Raw genomic sequence first — 18,634 nt, 5'->3', positions numbered from 1 at the left:
TACTTGTCATTGATATGGACATAAAGAGGCTTTATCAATGTTTGGCTATGTAAAATTCAAACCAGTCATTTGAATTGCTTCCAAATACACTATTAGAAGCTTTCTACATTGTGATCATTTTGTAATAACCTATGCTTTTCCCCAAAGACCCTCTCATGACCTTGGGAATTGCATGCGTATGGTGCTGCAGGAATTCACGCACAGCACTGTGTAGGCTTAAGACACACACTTCATCCCTAGCGCCACGTGACGTCTAGCTGTTACCCTTGAAGATGTCTAGCTATTAGCCCTAATGAAGGTCCTTGAGAAAATACCCTCGAAGCTCCCTAGCCTAGTAGATCTTCAGTTAATAAATATTGAATGAATAGAATATTAGTTCACATCATTTTTCCTTAGCAGTTTTCTGTGTAGAGGAACAGCTCTCCCCTGCCTCCGCCAGCCATGTTTAAGAGCTCAGTTTAAGACCTCAGAAATAAGGCAGTCCTGCCTCAAAAGACCCTAAAAACCTAAAAGGAGAGGAGCTGCCCAGAATCGAATTACAGAGGAGGAGATAGTAAACTTTGAAGTGAACCATACTACACAGAGCTGAATTTTATAGTTTTTAAGCCCTTTCAGATTCCAAGCACATCAAAATAATAGTAGTAATAATAATAGAAAAAGACAAGTCTGGGTTTTCAAAGCACTAATAAAAATGCTAACTTGAGTACTGGCATTGTGTCTGGGGGATCTCCACTAGAAGTTGTCTTTACTGTCTTTGAAACATAACAAAGGTGAGATTTTATACTCCTGTGGAGAACAGAGTAATAGAAGCCTTTCACAAATCTTGAGTAAGCTGCTGCTGCCGCCAATGTTTTGTTTTGTTTTGTTTTGTTTTGTTTTATATAAACAAGAAACATTTCAACCATGAATCTATCCAGTGGGATAAAGTTTAAAATGCATCTAATTCAAATACATGGGATTTCTCCACAGCTATGGTGTCTCCCAGATAAGGGTAAAATGAGCCCCCTACATTGTTAAAGCCCCGCCTGGAGAGCAGGACCACAATTTTGCTTCACGTGCCTTAAAGAGCCTGTAGAGGAACTGTGCATCTCCAACTTTAGCCTATCACATTTCACAAAAATCTGATTTAAACGTTGCAGAAAGTATGTCCATTTGCAAAAATGTTATCAGCCCTCCATTTTTTTCATGGTGGTCAGCTCAAAAAGAAAAAAAGGTTAATCAGCTCTGTAGAAGTGATGGTATGTAAAACACGAAATATCATTGGCTGAAGCCCTCACTTAATATTGATGGTGTTGATTTCTTTGGAAATAGTTTTGCTTCTCCCTTTAAATAGGACTAAGCCCCATGGCTGCATACATTTTTCCAAAACAGCATAGTGTTGTCCGGTAGGATGAATATGTATTATTCATGCTTAGAAGGATGGAACAGTATGACATTGAGATAGAGCCTTTGGATCCAGACAGAGCTGAGTTTGAATCCCAGTTCTGCCACATGTAACTTCATGTTACCTCAGGTTTCTCATCTGTAAAATGGAGCTGATAATATCTACTCCATAGGGTTGTTACAGAGATTAAATGAAAGAATATATGGGTGAAGTACTACCTGGCTCACGGTACATGCTCAGTAAGTGGTCGCCATTGCTAAAATGTAGTTCTTGTGTCTTGCTCACTGACAGTCTCACCCATGAGGAAACAAATTAAGGTGTATATCAACTTCCCAGCTAACTGAGAAAACGAGAATTGAAAGAAGATTTCACTCTTGACTGTATCCTTCCTTATTTTGTATCTCCTCTGTAAGTCTTATCTCCCTACTAAATGAAGTCCCTAGGACAGAAATTGAATCTTCTTTCCTGTATCCCACAGGACTGACACAGGGCTGGACAGCTGGTAGACATTTAGGAAGGGGATGTTGACACGACCTTGCTTAGTAATGTCTTATATCTGTGTGCCACCGCTCTTGTGAGAACAGGATTATGTCCCACCACGTAGGAATCTGAAAGTTTCCTGGCCACTGTTATTTTCCAGTCAAACCATGGGGAACTTTTACCATCTTCAAGTCATTTTGCTTTCCAATTAGTTTCTGGGCCCATCTTTAGCCATTTTATTATTTATGCATTTGTAACACTGCAGCTGGCACTGAGAACTTTGTAGTCTCCATTTTTAAATTAAAATCTTAGTTTTCTGATATTACTTAGATTCGCTAGAGGTCCTTTATACTTAACCTTTCCATCTGTATGTTTAAATATATTTATTGATTTTTTTAGTGGCTTTGTGGTAAGTAAGCATGTCTCATTAAGGTATCTTAGCTGTCCTCTATACATTTTATTTCAAGCTGTATTGATATGCTAGCATTTGGTTACCATTTGGGGGAAAACTTGAAATCCTTAAAGTGTATAAGAACATGAAGTACAGATTAAGGAACTGATACGACTTCATATATGTATAATTGATCGAATGTATCATAATTAGCTCTTAAGTCTTCTTTGAGTAGCAGGCATATGGATGGTCCAGAGAGCACTTATTACCAATAATATTGCTCTTCAGTTTGAATGGAGTTTTAACATTGTTTTTATCCCCACAAGAATGCTCCTGATTTGTAAGGTATAATAATATGTGAGATGTTATAGCCGCTCTGTTTGATCTGTGAGGAAATTGAGGCCGGGAGTAGTTGAATGACTTTCCCAAGGACGTAAATATTTAGTGGCAGAGCTGGAGTAAGAAGCCAGATCTTCTGTGTCTGATGATTTTTTTTCAAATCTTGGTGAGAATTGTGTTTCAGAAATACAGTCCCAGCCATCAGCTGTTTTCTACCATCCAGCACAGTTGATCATTCCACATCACGGTCAAAATCCTTTCTATTGACCACAAGGACACTATGTTTCCCTTTCAGTTTGAACGTCACGACCCTGTGGATGGGAGAATTACTGAGAGGCAGTTTGGTGGCATGCTGCTGGCCTACAGCGGGGTGCAGTCCAAGAAACTGACTGCCATGCAGAAGCAGCTCAAGAAGCACTTCAAAGACGGAAAGGTGGGTGTCTGCCTAGAGGAAGAAGACGAACCAAACCAGGGGAACGTACAGTGTCATGAGCCAAAGACAGGCAGTTGGATATTTAAAGCTACTTTAGAGGACTGAGGTAGATTTGGGATCCATGAACACACTATTAGAGTAAAAACGAGGAGGATGGCTGAGATTACCCAAGGAGAGCATAATACAGAGCAGAACTGTGGGCCAAAGATGAAATCCATTGGAACACTAATGTTTAAACAACTCAGGAAGGAAATCTTGAGGAAATGTTTAGAGAACTACCTAGAGAAAGGAGTGGAATCAAAGCCAAGGAAGGAGAGGAATCAGGAACTGAGGGTTCTGCAATGTTACCTGTGACAGAGAAGGCCCAGTGAAATAAGATGACAAACATCCATTGATTCTGGTAAAATGGTAATATTGGTGACCTTTAGGAAAGCTGTTTTATTAGAATGGTCGGTTAGAGGGCATATAGAATGGGAAGTAAGAAAGTAGAGTAAGAAAAGAGGGTGACAAGGAGGAAGAGGAGGCTCTAGAAAGACAGAAATAGCCTATGTTAAAAACTCTCCGGCAGTGTATTAGTCTGTTTAGGCTGTTATAACAGAATACCACGGACTGGGTGGCTTAAACAACAGAAAAACTCACAGTTCTGGAAACTAGAAGTCTATGATAAAGGTGCTGGTAAATTGAGTTTCTAATGAGAGCTCTGTTTCTTGGCCTGTAGCCAGCTGTCTTCTTGCCGTGTCCTCACATGGCCTTTCCTTGGTTTTTGAACAGGGGTTGGGGAGGAGCGAGAGCTACCTCTCTGATGTGTCTTCTCATAAGGACACTAATCATATTGGATCAGGGCTCCACCTCTAGGACCTCATTTAACCTTAATTATTTCCTTTGACGCCGCATCTTCTAACACAGCCACATTGTGGTTTAGGGCTTCAATGGGTAAGTTTTGGGGAGACATAAGTATTCGCTCCACGATAGGCATGAAAGACAAATTCACCATGTGTGAGGAACTGAAGAGGACTGTTGTGGTTGGAGCTTACTAGCAAAGAGGAGAATGGCCTGAGATGAGGTCAGAGAGGGAGGTGGGAGCCAGAACATTCTGAGCCTTGTAGACATGGAATGAGTTGGGGTTTTATTCACAGTGCAGTGGGAAGCTATTAAGGGGTCATGAGCAATAATGAGATAGTTGTATGTATGTTTAAAGAGATGAATGACTCTGGCTGCTTTATGAAAAATAGTTAGGAAAAGGGCAAGCGTAAAAGCAAAAAGACTAATACTAAGATTATTAGTATTAGAGAATTCAGGAAGAGATGATCAAGCATTTTTTGAGCAGCAGTGAGATGGGTTTGCCGCGGCACTAGTCAGCACTACTCTGATACCTTTCAACACTGGCTGCATCTGGTGCAGGAAGAGGCAGATGGTAGCACGGAATGAGCATCTGGGGTTTTGCCAGGGAGTGGGATGGACTAACTGAAGCAGAAGTTAGTTAAGAGGCCACCCTCTTAAAGATCACACGTGCACACACAGACAGACACACAGAGCAATGCCAGAAAACCCATATCTTCTCATTCTCAGCCCAATATCCTTTCCACCAGACAATGATTACTATTTGGCCATGACCAGGAAACTGACCTGGCACTAAAACATGATAGCATGATATGGTAGGTATGAAGCTAGAAGACTTGAGTTCAGGTCCTACCTCAGAGGTTTCCATGGGCGTTAGACAAATTATTTAAACCTTATTGGCCTTGGGAATTGAGAAGCTCACCCTAGATGTGTGTTTTAACAGTGGTCTAACATTAAAGGCTCGATAACTGAAAATAAGAAATAAGATTGCTAGTACTTGTCTCAGTTTTCTTAGTTATGAGTCTCTGTGCAGGAAATTTGGCAGGAGTACCATTACTCCAAGTGGGTAGAAAGCAATTCTTATCACCCAGACATTTTCCTCTGTGTCTTGGATGTTGCAAAGCTGATAGGACCTCTGAACCAGGCTATGGACTGCAAGTGAGGGCAGGCTGGGCTCTGAGAGACAGTGTCAGCTTCTCTGAACTCAGGCCAGCCTGTCCCTATAGCAGTTGTTCCCTTGCCTGTGGGGGAAAGGTTGTCATTAACCCAGTGACAGAGAACAATACTTCTATCCTACCCAATACCAGCTGAGATCTGTTGAAAATTATAATCTCAGAAAATTGATTGCAAATGTTTAGTCAGATTGTTTAACCCTGATGTAGGGAGCATAATGTTTGCATTAGGAAACACTCCTTCCTTTTGACCAGACTTATGTTTACAGTTTGGTCCAGACATTGACTTGACCTTAAGATAATTATCTCATGATAGTCTAATCCATGTTTCATTATGAATTTATATTTAAAAGAAATAAATTGGGTGTTGGAGACATCTACCTTGAAGGAAAAGAGTATTTTTGCATGGGCAGGAGTTATCTTAGGACCTGAAGACCTTTCAAAAGAGCTCTGAAGTGAAAGGACAAATTTTGTCAGATGATGTAAATCTTGAATGCTAAATGACTTCTGGCCCAGAATTTCTAACCTGCTTTAGCAAGGAGATTGAGATTGATTGTTCCCTTGTGTTGATTAAATAGTTCGTGAACACAGTAATTAACTAAAATGAGAGTTAATGAAGGACCTTTGCTCCTAAAGTTACCAGTCCATCTCTCTAGGACCATTTCCCATTAAATAAGAATCACCATCGTTTCTAATTGCTTCTTTATTCTGCTTTGAATTTGTTAACGTGAAGTACAAGTTTTCATTTGGCTCATGTTAACATTTTCTGTCTGGGATTCTGTACAAAATATCAAACCAATTTTTCCCACATATAAAACTGAAAGCAACAAAGAAACAAACCAAAAAGCATAGACACAGACAACAATTTAATGGTTACCAGAGGGTAAGCAGGGTGTTGGTAGAAGAGGGTAAAGGGGGTCAAATATATGGTGATGGAAGGAGAACTGACTGGGCGGTGAACAGACCGCAAAATATAGATGATGTATTACAGAATTGTACATTTGAAACCTATGTAATTTTACTAATCAATGTCACCCCAATACGTTTAATAAAAATTGAAAACTATATACATATATCAAACCTGACCTAAAAGATTGAAGGTGCTAGAGGTATATTAAATAAATATTTGCATACTACTTAATGACCATTTTTCTGTTGCTTCATGGCCATTTTTCTTTTTCTGTTTCTAAAGCCTTGTTAGATCTCATTTTGAGAATATAGAGAAAGAGAAAAAGAGAAAATAATGACCCACCCAGAGTTTGGACTAAAATCCAGATGCTTCCTATTCCAAATCTTGTCCTTTCCATGGCAAAGTTCTGTTTCCATTTCTAACCATACTCTTCCTCTAAAGCAGTGCTTCCCAACCCCGGTGACCCAGTGGGATCTCATGGGGAATTTTTAAGAAATGTGGGGGCCTGCTTCAAACCAAGTAAATCAGAAGCTCAGTGGGTGAGTCCAGGCATCAGCGTTTATTAGAAGGCTCCCCAGGTGACTGTGACGTGCAGTTAGGCCTGTGAGCCACTCACTGCTCTGGAGGAGCCCTGCCCCCAGTGTGTCTAGCTGTTTTGTCCCTGAGTAATAGCTTGAAGAATGGGGGAACCTGCCATCCCTGGAAAAATTCCTCTATTCATGCCCTGAGTAACCGCCATATTTCTTATTTAACAAAGACAGAGATTTCTTTCTTTCTTTTCTTTTTTTGTAATGGGGGAATATTTGGCTTTATTTTAAAGATTAGTCCCTATCCTCTACCAGATTTTCCCCATTCCCCTCAATATTTTTTTTCCTGTGAATTCTTCTAGGCCAAATCTAACTCAGCTCTAGAATTTCCTTTTCATCCTCCAAATTGTCATCTTCTCCTCATTTAAAAGAAAAACAGCGTTTTTTGAGACTTCATAAATGGAACTCACGGTAGTGCTTCTCTATGCCTAAGAGTTCAGAAGCTGTAAACTTGAATACTTAGCAAATTCACTTAAGGATGAATTGAAAATTACAGTTCAGTTCAATGACAGACATTACTACGTGCAAGACACTAAGCCAGATGCTGTGAGAAAGATACGAGATAAACAAAAACCGTCACCTATCCTCAAGAAATATATAATCTAGTAAGAAAAAATATGTATGCAAAGAACGACATAATTAAATATTCAGTATTTATTGAGCACCTACTTTGTGCCGAGCATGCTTCTAAATATGGGGAACACAGTAAGGAGCAAAACCAAGTCTCTGCCCTCATGGAACTTAACGTTCCTCACGAAGGGAGACAGATAATAAACGATTATAATACAAAGCAACTCACTCCACTTGGAGCCTCCAGAGAGCAGGGTCTCAGTCACCTTTGTCATCCTCAGTGTAGTGTCTCATTGGCAAATGTTTGTCAAATGCATGGATCAGTGTATTACATACTTAAATAAAGATTTGAGATCTGTTGGGGACACCAATGAGAAAGATCAGAATCAACTGAAGAGACTAAGAGTTCTTGGAGGAGGTACAATTTGAACTTGGCCTTAAAGGCAGAGTAGGATTTTGACAAGCAGGCGTTATAAAGGTAGCTTTCACTACGGGTTTGATCTTACAGCCCTATCCACAGTGGCCTTCTCTGTATATCGTTGCTTATTAATACTGCTCCTAGCCATTAAGCAGGGTTAGGACTTATAAACAGTTATAATAAAACTATTCACTTAATCAACTTTGCATGTTACCTGTGGATAACGTTCACGTGGGCTCTCCGAGTCCCTTACTCTCGCAGCTATCAGAGAGTTGAACCACACTGTGGTCATTGTGGAGTAGCAGATTCTAGAAACATTGCTAACATAGCCCTTGAAAACTCAGGTCATTGGGTTGATTACTCACAGATGAATGTGCGACAACCGATTAAAAGACAAGGCGAGGGAATCACCCTTTAAAATGTGTTTGCACCCACCCATGGACTGTCAGCACTGGAATCTGGCTTTACAGCTGACTCCAAAGGAAGCCAAATTTTCTTTACCCCTGTTCTCATCTACTACAACTACTTTCTATTTCTTTAACAGTTTTATTGACTTATAATTTATATACCATAAATCTTCTCTTACGTTGGTGCAAAAGTAATTGTGGTTTAAAAGGTTAAAAATAATGGCAAAAACCGCAATTACCTTTGGACCATAATGTCTCTATAGGTTTGCCTTTTCTGAACATTTCATATAAGTGCATTCATATCATAATATAGTCTTTTTTTTTAAATAAATTTTATTGGGGAACAGTGTGTTTCTCCAGGGCCCATCAACTCCAAGTCATTGTCCTTCAATCTAGTTGTGGAGGGTGCAGCTCAGCTCCAGGTCCAGTCACCGTTTTTCAATCTGTAGTTGCAGGGGGCGCAGCCCACCCTCCCATGCGGGAACTGAACCAGCAACCTTGTTGTTGAGCTCGCGCTCTAACCAACTGAGCCATCCTGCCGCCCTGTTTAACTTTTTTTTTTAAGAAACTCTTTTGCAAAGTGGTTGTACTGTGTTACATTTCCACATCAATGTATGAGAGTTCTAGTTTCTCCACATCCTCACCAAAAGTTGTTACTGTCTTTTTTGTTACAGTCATCCTAATAAGTACGTGGTGCTGTCCTCATTGTGTTTTAATTTGCATTTCCCTAATGATTGGTGATTCTGAGCATCATTTTATGTACTTATTGGCCATTCACATATCTTTTCTGGTAATATGTCTAGTCAAATTTTTTTAATTAGATTATTGTTACTATTATTATTTGAGTTGTTAAGAGTTCTTTACTTAATTCTAGATGCAAATGCTTTATAAGATACATGATTTTTAAATACATTCTCCCAGTCTGTAATTGGTCTGTTTTCTCAGTATTTTGAAGCACAAAAGTTTTTAATTTTGATGAGGACTGATTTACCGGTTTTTTTCCTTTATTGATTGTGTTTTTGCTGTCATATCTAAGAACTCTTTGCTCACTCAAGGTCATAAAGATTTTTTTATGTTTTCTTCTAAACGTTTTATCAATTGCTTTTAGTTTTGAAAGACAATTCTATTTAACAAATTCCTAATGTTAGATTCATTTTAGCAACATAAAGAACTGTTTCTACTCTCCACAAAGTACTTGTAATCATTTATTTTTTCAGTCACCTAAAGCCCAGTTTTATATAAGTCTATCCTTCCAAAGGTAGGTAGATAACCGGGTTGTTGAACAGTTGGTTACAGAATAGAATAACTCCTTCCACTTTCCCACAGTATGTCCAGAAAATCCTTTGGATGGCAAGCCTAAAAGAAAGATATTTCCTTTTGACTATTATGTCTGCAGCTCAAGTCTCCTGCCAATAGATTGTGCATAAGCTATAGCGTTCTAGTCTAAACAACTCAACTTGCAAAAAGCAGATCCTTTCATTTTCCATCCACAAACCTCACGTTATAATCTTATGCTAGTTTTATTCTAATAACCGTCTGGATTTTTTACTTAGTTACCAATAAATAAGAATTTTTGTGACTGGCACCATCTTTTCTTTAAGGAGGCCTATCTAAATTTTAAGCTCTATAAATCAAGGCCAGTGCAGTTTTATTTCCTTCACTATTCCTGGCACAGTGCTGACTGGTAAGTAAGTGCTCGATAAATATTGTTTTATTATATCTATATAATAAAAGACAAAATCTTACATACTTCAATTTAATAATGATATAATGTGATTTGTATGCTACTGTTTTTCTAAATTATTATATCAAATGAATAGCCACTCAATTTAGATTGTTCTCTTTGTCCTCGAATAATTTTTGTCATGAGCACTCTGGTCTTGAGCTATGTTGTTTGATATTTCATGGTAAATTAACTAACATGCATTAGAAGTTGTTTGTCAGAGTAGGAAGCATTTCCTGTACCATGCCTTTTTTGTTTTCAGAATTTTATGTTAACTTTTTAACCTTTAAAAACCCTTTCAGCGACTCAGATGCCTATCTTCCCCCTGCCCATGGAAATTCACACCTTACTAAAAAGTAAAAAAGGTTTAGCATACCTTTTTTAAAAATTGTGGTAAAATATACATAACAAAATTTACCATTTTAACCATTTTTCAGTGTATAATTATACACATATACAGTGGCATTATGTATTCACACTGCAACAACATGGATGGACCCAGAGGATATGATGCTGAGTGAAATAAGTCAGACTGAGAAAGACAAATACCATATGATCTCACTTTTATGTGGAATCTAAAGAACAAAATAAACGAACAAACAAAACAGAAACAGATTCACAGATACAGAGAACAAACTGATGGTTGCCAGAGGGGAGGGGGTTGGGAGGCTGGGTGAAAAGGTGAAGGGATTAAGAAGTACAAATTGGTAGTTAGAAAATAGTCACGGAATGTGAAATACAGCTTTGAGTCTATAGTCAGTAATGTTGTGTAGTGTCAGGTGGGTACTAGACTAACCGGGGGAATCACTACATAAATTATATAAATATCTAACCACTATATTGAATATCAACTGTAACTGAAAAATAAGTAGGAGGTGTGATCAAAAAGTATGGTGAACGCTGCTGCCATATGCCATCCAATGGAAAAGTAGGGATCTTCAATACATGAAGTCGCCCTTAAACCTTAGTAACAGTGTGTGACAAGTTTCAACTTGTTCAGTACAGTCAGTAGGGTGTGAGCTACAGTTGAGAGAAGGTGTGTTTTAAAGTGTGCTGTAATCATCCTCCATCATGACAAGGCTCCGTGTCACACATCACTTCTGGTATATGGCAATTTCTGTCAAATAAAAACATTATGGTGTGTCCTCATCCACTTATTCACCGGATCTGGCACCATGCGACTTCTGGCTCTTCCCCAAAGTCAAAATGATTCAGAACATCGAGGCAGACGTGACAGCACAACTAAAGACTCTCACAAAAGAGGACTTCCAGGACTGCTTCAGAAAGTGGCAAGAACGATGGGATAAGTGTGTTCGAAACAAGGGGGAGTATTTTGAGGAGGATTAATGGCAGTGTGTCTTTTACTATAATAAACTTTTTAAACATTCACCATATTTTTTGATCATACCTTTTTAAATGTTTTTAAAAAGTACATTCACGTTGTTGTACAACCATCACCACCATCCATCTCTAGAACTTTTTTTATCTTCTCAGACTGAAACTCCATATCCATTAAACAATAATTCCCCATTTCTCCCTCCCCCAAACCCCTGGCAACCATCATTCTACTTTCTGTCTCTATTAGTTTAACTACTCCAGGTACCTCACATATGTGGGATCATACAGTATTTGTCCTTTTATAACTGGCTTATTTCACTTGACATAATGTCTTCAAGGTTCATCCATGTTATATAGTATGTGTCAAAATGTCCTTCCTTTTAAAGGCTGAATAATATTTCATTATATGTATATACCATGTTTTGTTTAGCCATTCATCCATCAATGGACACTTAGGTTGTTTCCACGTCAGCATGTCTTTTGATGGAGGGAAAGAGAAGATGGTATTAGTGTATCTATCTATAAGCAGGTGAAATTATGTTTGTGGAAAGGTAATTGCAGTTTAAAAGGTTAAAAATAATTGCAAAAGTCGCAATTACTTTTGCACCAGCCTAATAGAACCTGTACTTCTGGTCCAGTGGGTTTCTCCGCTTTGAGGTTGATTCTATCCTAGTGCTTACATTAGATAGCATTCTGTGACTTTCATACAAGGAATGAACCCTACCTCTGGATGCTCTAAATCGAGGCCAAGGGAATGACCTCAAGGGAATAAAGGGGTGGCTGGTTAGCTCCGTTGGTTAGAGCGCGGTGCTCATAACACCAATGTTGCCGGCTCGATCCCCCACATGGGCCACTGTGAGCTGCGCCCTCCACAACTAGATTGAAACAACTACTTGACTTGGAGCTGATGAGTCCCGGAAAAACACACTTAAAATAAATAAAAGTTTAAAAAAAAAAAAAAACTAGGGGAAAAAATATTTAATGTAGGCCTTCCATTTTACTGCCAAATATTATGGAGCTTGGCATAGTAGATAGTCCATAAATGTTTGAATGAAAGTTTAAATACAGATGCACCTCTATTCATAATTGCCAAAATCTAGCAACAGTCCAGATACACTGGATAAATAATTGTGGTATGTTCACACAATGGAATACTTAGAGCAATAAAAATAAATGAACTACAGATACACACAAAAATGTGGACAAATCTTAAAGAGAGAAGCCATATGTAATACAGTCATGTGCCACTTAACGACAGGGATACATTCTGAGAAATGTGTAGTTAGGCAATTCATCATTGTGCCAACATCAGAGTGTACTTACACAAACTTATAGCCTACTACACAGCTAGGCCATATGATACAGACGATTGCTCCTAAATGCAAACCTGTACCACATCAGGTACTGAATATTCTAGGCAACTGTAATACAATGGTATTTGTGTATCAAAACATAGAAACACGTAAGTGTATATGCTATACTTTTATAGGACAGCAACTAGGTCTGTTTACACCAGCATCACCACAAACACATGAGTATGCGTTGCCCTATGATGTTACCATGGCTACCATGTCACTAGGCAATAGGAATTTTCCAGCTCAGTTGTAATTTTATGGGGCCATTGTCGTATATGCAGTCAGTCATTGACTGAAACGTCGTTATGCAGGCATGACTATAGACTGCTTACTTCATGACTCCATTTATCAAGTTCAAAAACAGATACAATTAAACTCTTGTTTCTGTTTAAAGATGCATAAATACCATGTTTCCCCGAAAATAAGACCAGACAATCAGTTCTAATGTGTCTTTTGAAGCAAAAATTATATAAGACCAGGTATTATATTATATCATATCATATTATATTATATATTATATAAGACCCGGTTTTATAAGACTTATGTAATATATAATACGATATAATATAATATAATACCCGATCTTATAAGACTAATATAATATAATACACCGGGTCTTATATAACATAAGACCCGGGGTCTTATATTAATTTTTGTTCCAAAAGACGCATTAGAGCTGATTGTCCAGCTAGGTCTTATTTTCGGGGAAACACAGCAGTACTATTTTTAAAAAGAGGGAGAGAGCAAGGAAATGAATCTCCTAAAAATCAGAATAGGGATTACCACTGGGAGAAGAGGACTATAACCAAGAAAGGCCATGCTGGGGGGAGGGAGGAAGGGAGGCTCTGGGATGCCAATAATAGTCTGTTTCTTCACCTAAATGGAGATTGTATGGGTGTTCATTCTACAACAGTTAAGTTGTACATTTATGTTTTCTGCACCTTTCTATACGATAGTCATGTTCCACAATAAAAAGTTTAAGTTCTTTGATTCTTGGGGGGGACTATAAAAGATCGTGTGACATAATTATACATACAGTATTTTAACTCTCAGTTTGGTTGATAAAATGAGACAGATACCATTGACAACCTTGGAGAGTACCAGGAAGTACTGTAGATTGCCTGTATTGAGGTTTCCTCGTTACTGAGTTTTCCATGTGGATTCCTGGGCTCTGTAGTTTGGTGAGATGGAAATTGGAAGACGAGCAGCACTAAGTAGAAGCCAGTCAGCATCTGCAATCCATTAAGGACCTGAGTTTTCATTAAAAGGCATTAACCTCAGTGTCTCGTCAGTGTTATTTACTTCTTAGAAATTGTATTCATTTCCATCAGAGCATGATGTGTGAGAAGTGGGAAATAGGCAAATAGGACAAATCTTCCTCCCTGTAAGAGAACTCCTCCCTGTAGCCCCTATTTATGTAACTACTCTCTTTTGAGCCATCATAGAAAGTAGAATTCGAGATCAGCAAACCTTTGACCAGCTTTTGAAAAGAACTCCTTTATTCACAGTTTCAGCAGGTTAAAGTTAAGTGGTAAATTGCTTCCTTCGTAACTTACAAATTAAGATAATGAACAGCTTCCCAAGTGCTTGGGTTCTGCTCAATTCTGAGACCATTCTGATGTATAGGTATCACTGGCTTTGGTGGTTCTTTAATTAGCTTAAGCCTCAAAAAGCATAGCTGGCCTGTGAGGAGGTTATTTAAATGGAAGTCCTGACTCTGGTCTTACCTGTTGAGCTATAACAGCTCAAATGGCTACAGCTCATTTAGGAAGTGTCGTACTCAGTAATAGATACTGGGACTAAGTGGAGGGCACAGTTAGACATATTTTCATTAAAAATAACCAACCACCACTGGAAACAGCTTCATGTCAGATTTTACATGTAAGAGGAAAGCAGTTAGCCAGCTTGACTTTTTCAGGGTAAAATTCTAGAGTTTTGTTCCCCTGTTGTGTACAAATTTGACATTCCTTGACTAATTTTTTCAGTTTCTGTTCTAAGCATAGCATAAATTTTTGATTGATAGGCCTAGTTTTCTGCATTTTATGCAGCTTTTTGTTTCAAGTTCCTGCTTTACCTTGTTGTCTCTTCTTTCAGGGTCTGACATTTCAGGAAGTGGAGAACTTCTTTACTTTCCTAAAGAATATTAATGATGTGGACACTGCACTGAGCTTTTACCATATGGCCGGGGCATCTCTTGATAAAGGTAATGAAACCCAAAAGTTTTTTCTTGATGGTATAAACATCGAATCTATAATCTACTAGATGACTACCCGTCCTTAACTGTAGTATATGAGTTTTTCTTGACATTGTGTTTTTGATTTGTTTTGTTTTTTGTTGACATTGTATGAGCCTTACATTTCACCTTGAGAGACCAAGCTCAGCAAATACATTTCCTTGTGCTAGGCTGTAGTTAAGGCAGATGGTTAGCCTTGGAAATAGACATCTGAGCTGAGGCAGAGTGCATAAAACTTTGGGTCTTCTCTCATTGGAGCCAGAGTCGTTACATACGAGTCTATAACATGAAACTCTAAAATCACTATGTATTTTAATTTATTCTTTGGTAAGAAGGAATGGCTTGGTTTATTTCTTGTATTAAAGTATGTTTTTTTTTAAGGTAAAATCATGACTCAGAGCACAGCACCCACTATTGGCTTACTTCATACAAATTCTGTTCAAATTTGTATAGGTAATGTGAGAGAGAGCAGAGGAATTGAAAACACAATTTTCCCCCAACATTTTATTATGAAAAATTGCCAACATTTAGAACAGTTGGAATACTCATTCAAAGAATGTCCATGTATCTGCCTCAATTAACATTTGGCAGTATTTCCCTCACAGTATATCTATGTATATATTCATCTCTAGCACTCTTTCTTATTTTTTGTTGCATTCAAAGTAAGTCACAGACATAAGTGCACTTTCCTCCTAAATACTTCACCATTAATAGTAACTGAAGTTCAGTATTGTTTAAAGTACCTGGTGCCCCTTAAGGCACGGTCAATTTCTGCCCCCACTCACCAAGAGGCAACCTTAATTCTGTGTATTTTTCTGTATTTATAATTTAATTTTGTTTGTTCTAGAACTTCATAAAAATGGAATTACACAGTGTACACCCTTTTTAACATTTCAGCATGTTTTTGAGATCAAAACATGTTGCATATATAATAGTTTATTCCTTTTTTATGACTAACAATCCATTGTATGGATACTCCACTATTTGTTTAACCATTCTTCTGTTGGATACATTGGCTGTTTCCAGTTATTAGCTATCTTGAACAAAGCTATGAACATTCTTATATTAGCCTTTTTGAGGACATGTATTTTCATTTATCTTGGATTAAATACCTAGGAGTGAATTGCTAGGTCCAGCAGAAGGTGAGTACTTTTTTTATAAAAAATTGTCAGACCTTTTTTCACAGTGTATCTTTTTATACACTCACCAATAATGTATAATAGTTCAAGTTGTTCCACATTCTTGTCAATAATTGGTGGTATCAGTCTCATTTAACTTCAGTGATTCTGGAATATATATAAAGATGTCTCTTTGTGTTTTTAATTTGTATTTCCTTGATGACTTCTGCTGTTGAGCAGCTTTTTGTGTTCTTCTCATTCATATATCTTCTTTGGTGAAGTGTCAGTTCAAATATTTTGCCCATTTTTATTAGATTGTTTGTCTTAATACTGAATTGTGGAAGATCTCGAGATATTCTAGATACAAGTTCTATATCAGATATATATTTTATGTATATTTTTCGAGTCTTTGGCTTAACTATTTCCTTTCTTAATGGTGTCTTTTGATTAGCAGAAGTTTTTTTTATTTTGATAAAGTAATTTATCAAATTTTTATTTTTGGTTATTACTTTCTGGTCCTAATAAACCTTTATCTACCACCAAACTATGAAGATAATCACCTGCATTTTCTCCTACAAGTTTTAGTGTTTTAGCTCTTATATTTCATATATGATCCATCTCAAATTAATTTCTATATATGGTGTGAAGTAGAAGTCAAGATTTTTTTTTCTCTTTTTTTTAATTTATTGGGGTGACAATTGTTAGTAAAATTACATAGATTTCAGGTGTACAATTCTGTATTACATCATCTGTAAATCCCATTGTGTGTTCACCACCCAGAGTCAGTTCTCCTTCCATCACCACATATTTGATCCCCCTTACCCTCATTTCCCACCCCCTACCCCCCTTACCCTCTGATAACCACTAAATTATTGTCTGTGTCTATGAGTTTTTGTTTCTCATTTGTTTGTCTTGTTCTTTTGTTGTTTTTGGTTTATATACCATGTATCAGTGAAATCATATGGTTCTCTGCTTTTTCTGTCTGGCTTATTTCACTTAGCATTATACTTTCAAGATCCATCCATGTTGTCACAAATGTTCCTATATCATCTTTTCTTACCACCGACTAGTATTCCATTGTGCATATGTACCACAACTTCTTTATCCATTCATCTATTGAAGGACATTTTGGTTGTTTCCATGTCTTGGCCACCGTAAACAAAGCTGCAATGAACATTGGAGCATGTGTCTTTATGTATAAATGTTTTCAGATTTTTTGGATAGATACCCAGGAGAGGGATTGCTGGGTCATGTGGTAATTGTATTCTTAATTTTTTGAGGAACCTCCACACTGCCTTCCATAACGGCTGCACCAGTCTGCATTCCCACCAACAGTGTATGAGGGTTCCTTTTTCTCCACAGCTTCTCCAACACTTGTGACTATTTGTCTTGTTGATGATAGCCATTCTGACTGGGATGAGGTGATATCTCATTGTGGTTTTTATTTGCATTTCTCTGATGATTAGTGATGTTGAGCATTTTTTCATATGTCTATTTGCCATTTGTATGTCCTCTTTGGAGAAATGTCTCTTCAGGTTCTCTGCCCATTTTTCAATTGGGTTGTTTGTTTTTTGTTGTTGAGTTTCTTGAGTTCCTTGTATATTTTGGATATTAGCCCCTTATCGGAGGCACTGTTTGCAAAAATCTTCTCCCATTCAGTTGGTTGTCTCTTTATTTTGTCGATGGTTTCTTTTGCTGTGCAGAAGCTTTTAAGTTTCATATAGTCCCATTTGTTTATTTTAGCTTTTACTTCCATTGCCTTTGGAGTCAAATTCATAAAATGCTCTTTGAACCCAAGGTCCATAAATTTAGTACCTATGTTTTCTTCTATGCAGTTTATTGTGTCAGGTCTTATGCTTAAGTCTTTGATCCATTTTGAATTAATTTTGGTACATGGTGACAGATAGCAGTCCAGTTTCATTCTTTTGCACGTGGCTATCCAATTCTCCCAGCACCATTTATTGAAGAGGCTGTCTTTCCTCCATTGTATGTTTTTAGCTTCTTTGTCAAAAATTATCTGTCCATATTTATGTGGTTTTATATCTGGGTTCTCAATTCTATCCCATTGGTCTGTGTGTCTGTTTTTCTACCAATACCAAGCTGTTTTGATTATTGTAGCCCTGTAGTACAAGCTAAAGTCAGGGAGTGTGATACCTCCAGTATTGTTCTTTTCTCCTAAGATTGCTTTGGCTATTCGGGGTCTTTTGTGGTTCCAAACAAATCTGAAGAGTTTTTGTTCTATTTCTTTAAAAAATGCCATTGGGATTTTGTTGGGGATCGCATTAAGTCTATATATTGCTTTGGGTAATATGGCCATTTTAACTATGTTGATTCTTCCAATCCATGAGCACGGAATGTCTTTCCATTTCTTTGTGTCTTCTTCAATTTCTTTCAAAAATGTCTTATAGTTTTTAGCATATAGGTCCTTCGCATCCTTGGTGAAGTTTATTCCTAGGTATTTTATTCTTTTTGCTGCAATTGCAAAAGGAATTGTTTTTTGTATTTCTTTTTCTGAGATTTCATTGTGAGTATATAGGAATGCAGTGGACTTTTGTACGTTGATTTTGTAGACAGCAACTTCACTGTATTCGTTCATTGTTTCTAATAGCTTTTTGGTGGAGTCTTTAGGGTTTTCTATATATAGCATCATGTCATCTGCAAAGACTGATAATTTAACTTCTTCATTCCCAATTTGGATGCCTTTTATTTCTTTCTCTGGCAAGGACTTCCAACACTATGTTGAAAAGCAGAGGTGATAGGGGACAGCCCTGTCGTGTTCCTGAACATAGAGCAAAGGGCTTCAGGTTTTCACCATTAATTATAAGATTAGCTGAGGGCTTGTCATATATGGCCTATATTATGTTAAGGTATTTTCCGTCTATACCTATTTTATTCAGTGTTTTAATCATAAATGGATGTTGTATCTTGTCAAATGC

The 18,634-nt window shown here is 37.6% G+C and overlaps 1 protein-coding gene across 2 annotated transcripts in view; it reads left to right on the top strand.

The window, feature by feature from the left end:
* MICU1 (mitochondrial calcium uptake 1) overlaps positions 1–18,634 on the top strand; it is a 189,527-nt gene that overhangs the window by 142,176 nt on the left and 28,717 nt on the right. For both annotated transcript variants that reach the window (XM_081075092.1, XM_081075093.1), the window contains 2 exons: positions 2,890–3,027; positions 14,442–14,550. In XM_081075092.1, coding sequence (XP_080931218.1) covers positions 2,890–3,027; positions 14,442–14,550 — 247 coding nt within the window. The remainder of the gene's footprint in view (positions 1–2,889; positions 3,028–14,441; positions 14,551–18,634) is intronic.

This window comes from Rhinolophus hipposideros (assembly GCF_964194185.1).
Source record: "Rhinolophus hipposideros genome assembly, chromosome: 15".
NCBI classification, from domain to species: Eukaryota; Metazoa; Chordata; class Mammalia; order Chiroptera; family Rhinolophidae; genus Rhinolophus; species Rhinolophus hipposideros.
The sequence above is the reverse complement of the archived record's forward strand: the minus strand, read 5'-3'. Positions and strand labels throughout refer to the sequence as shown.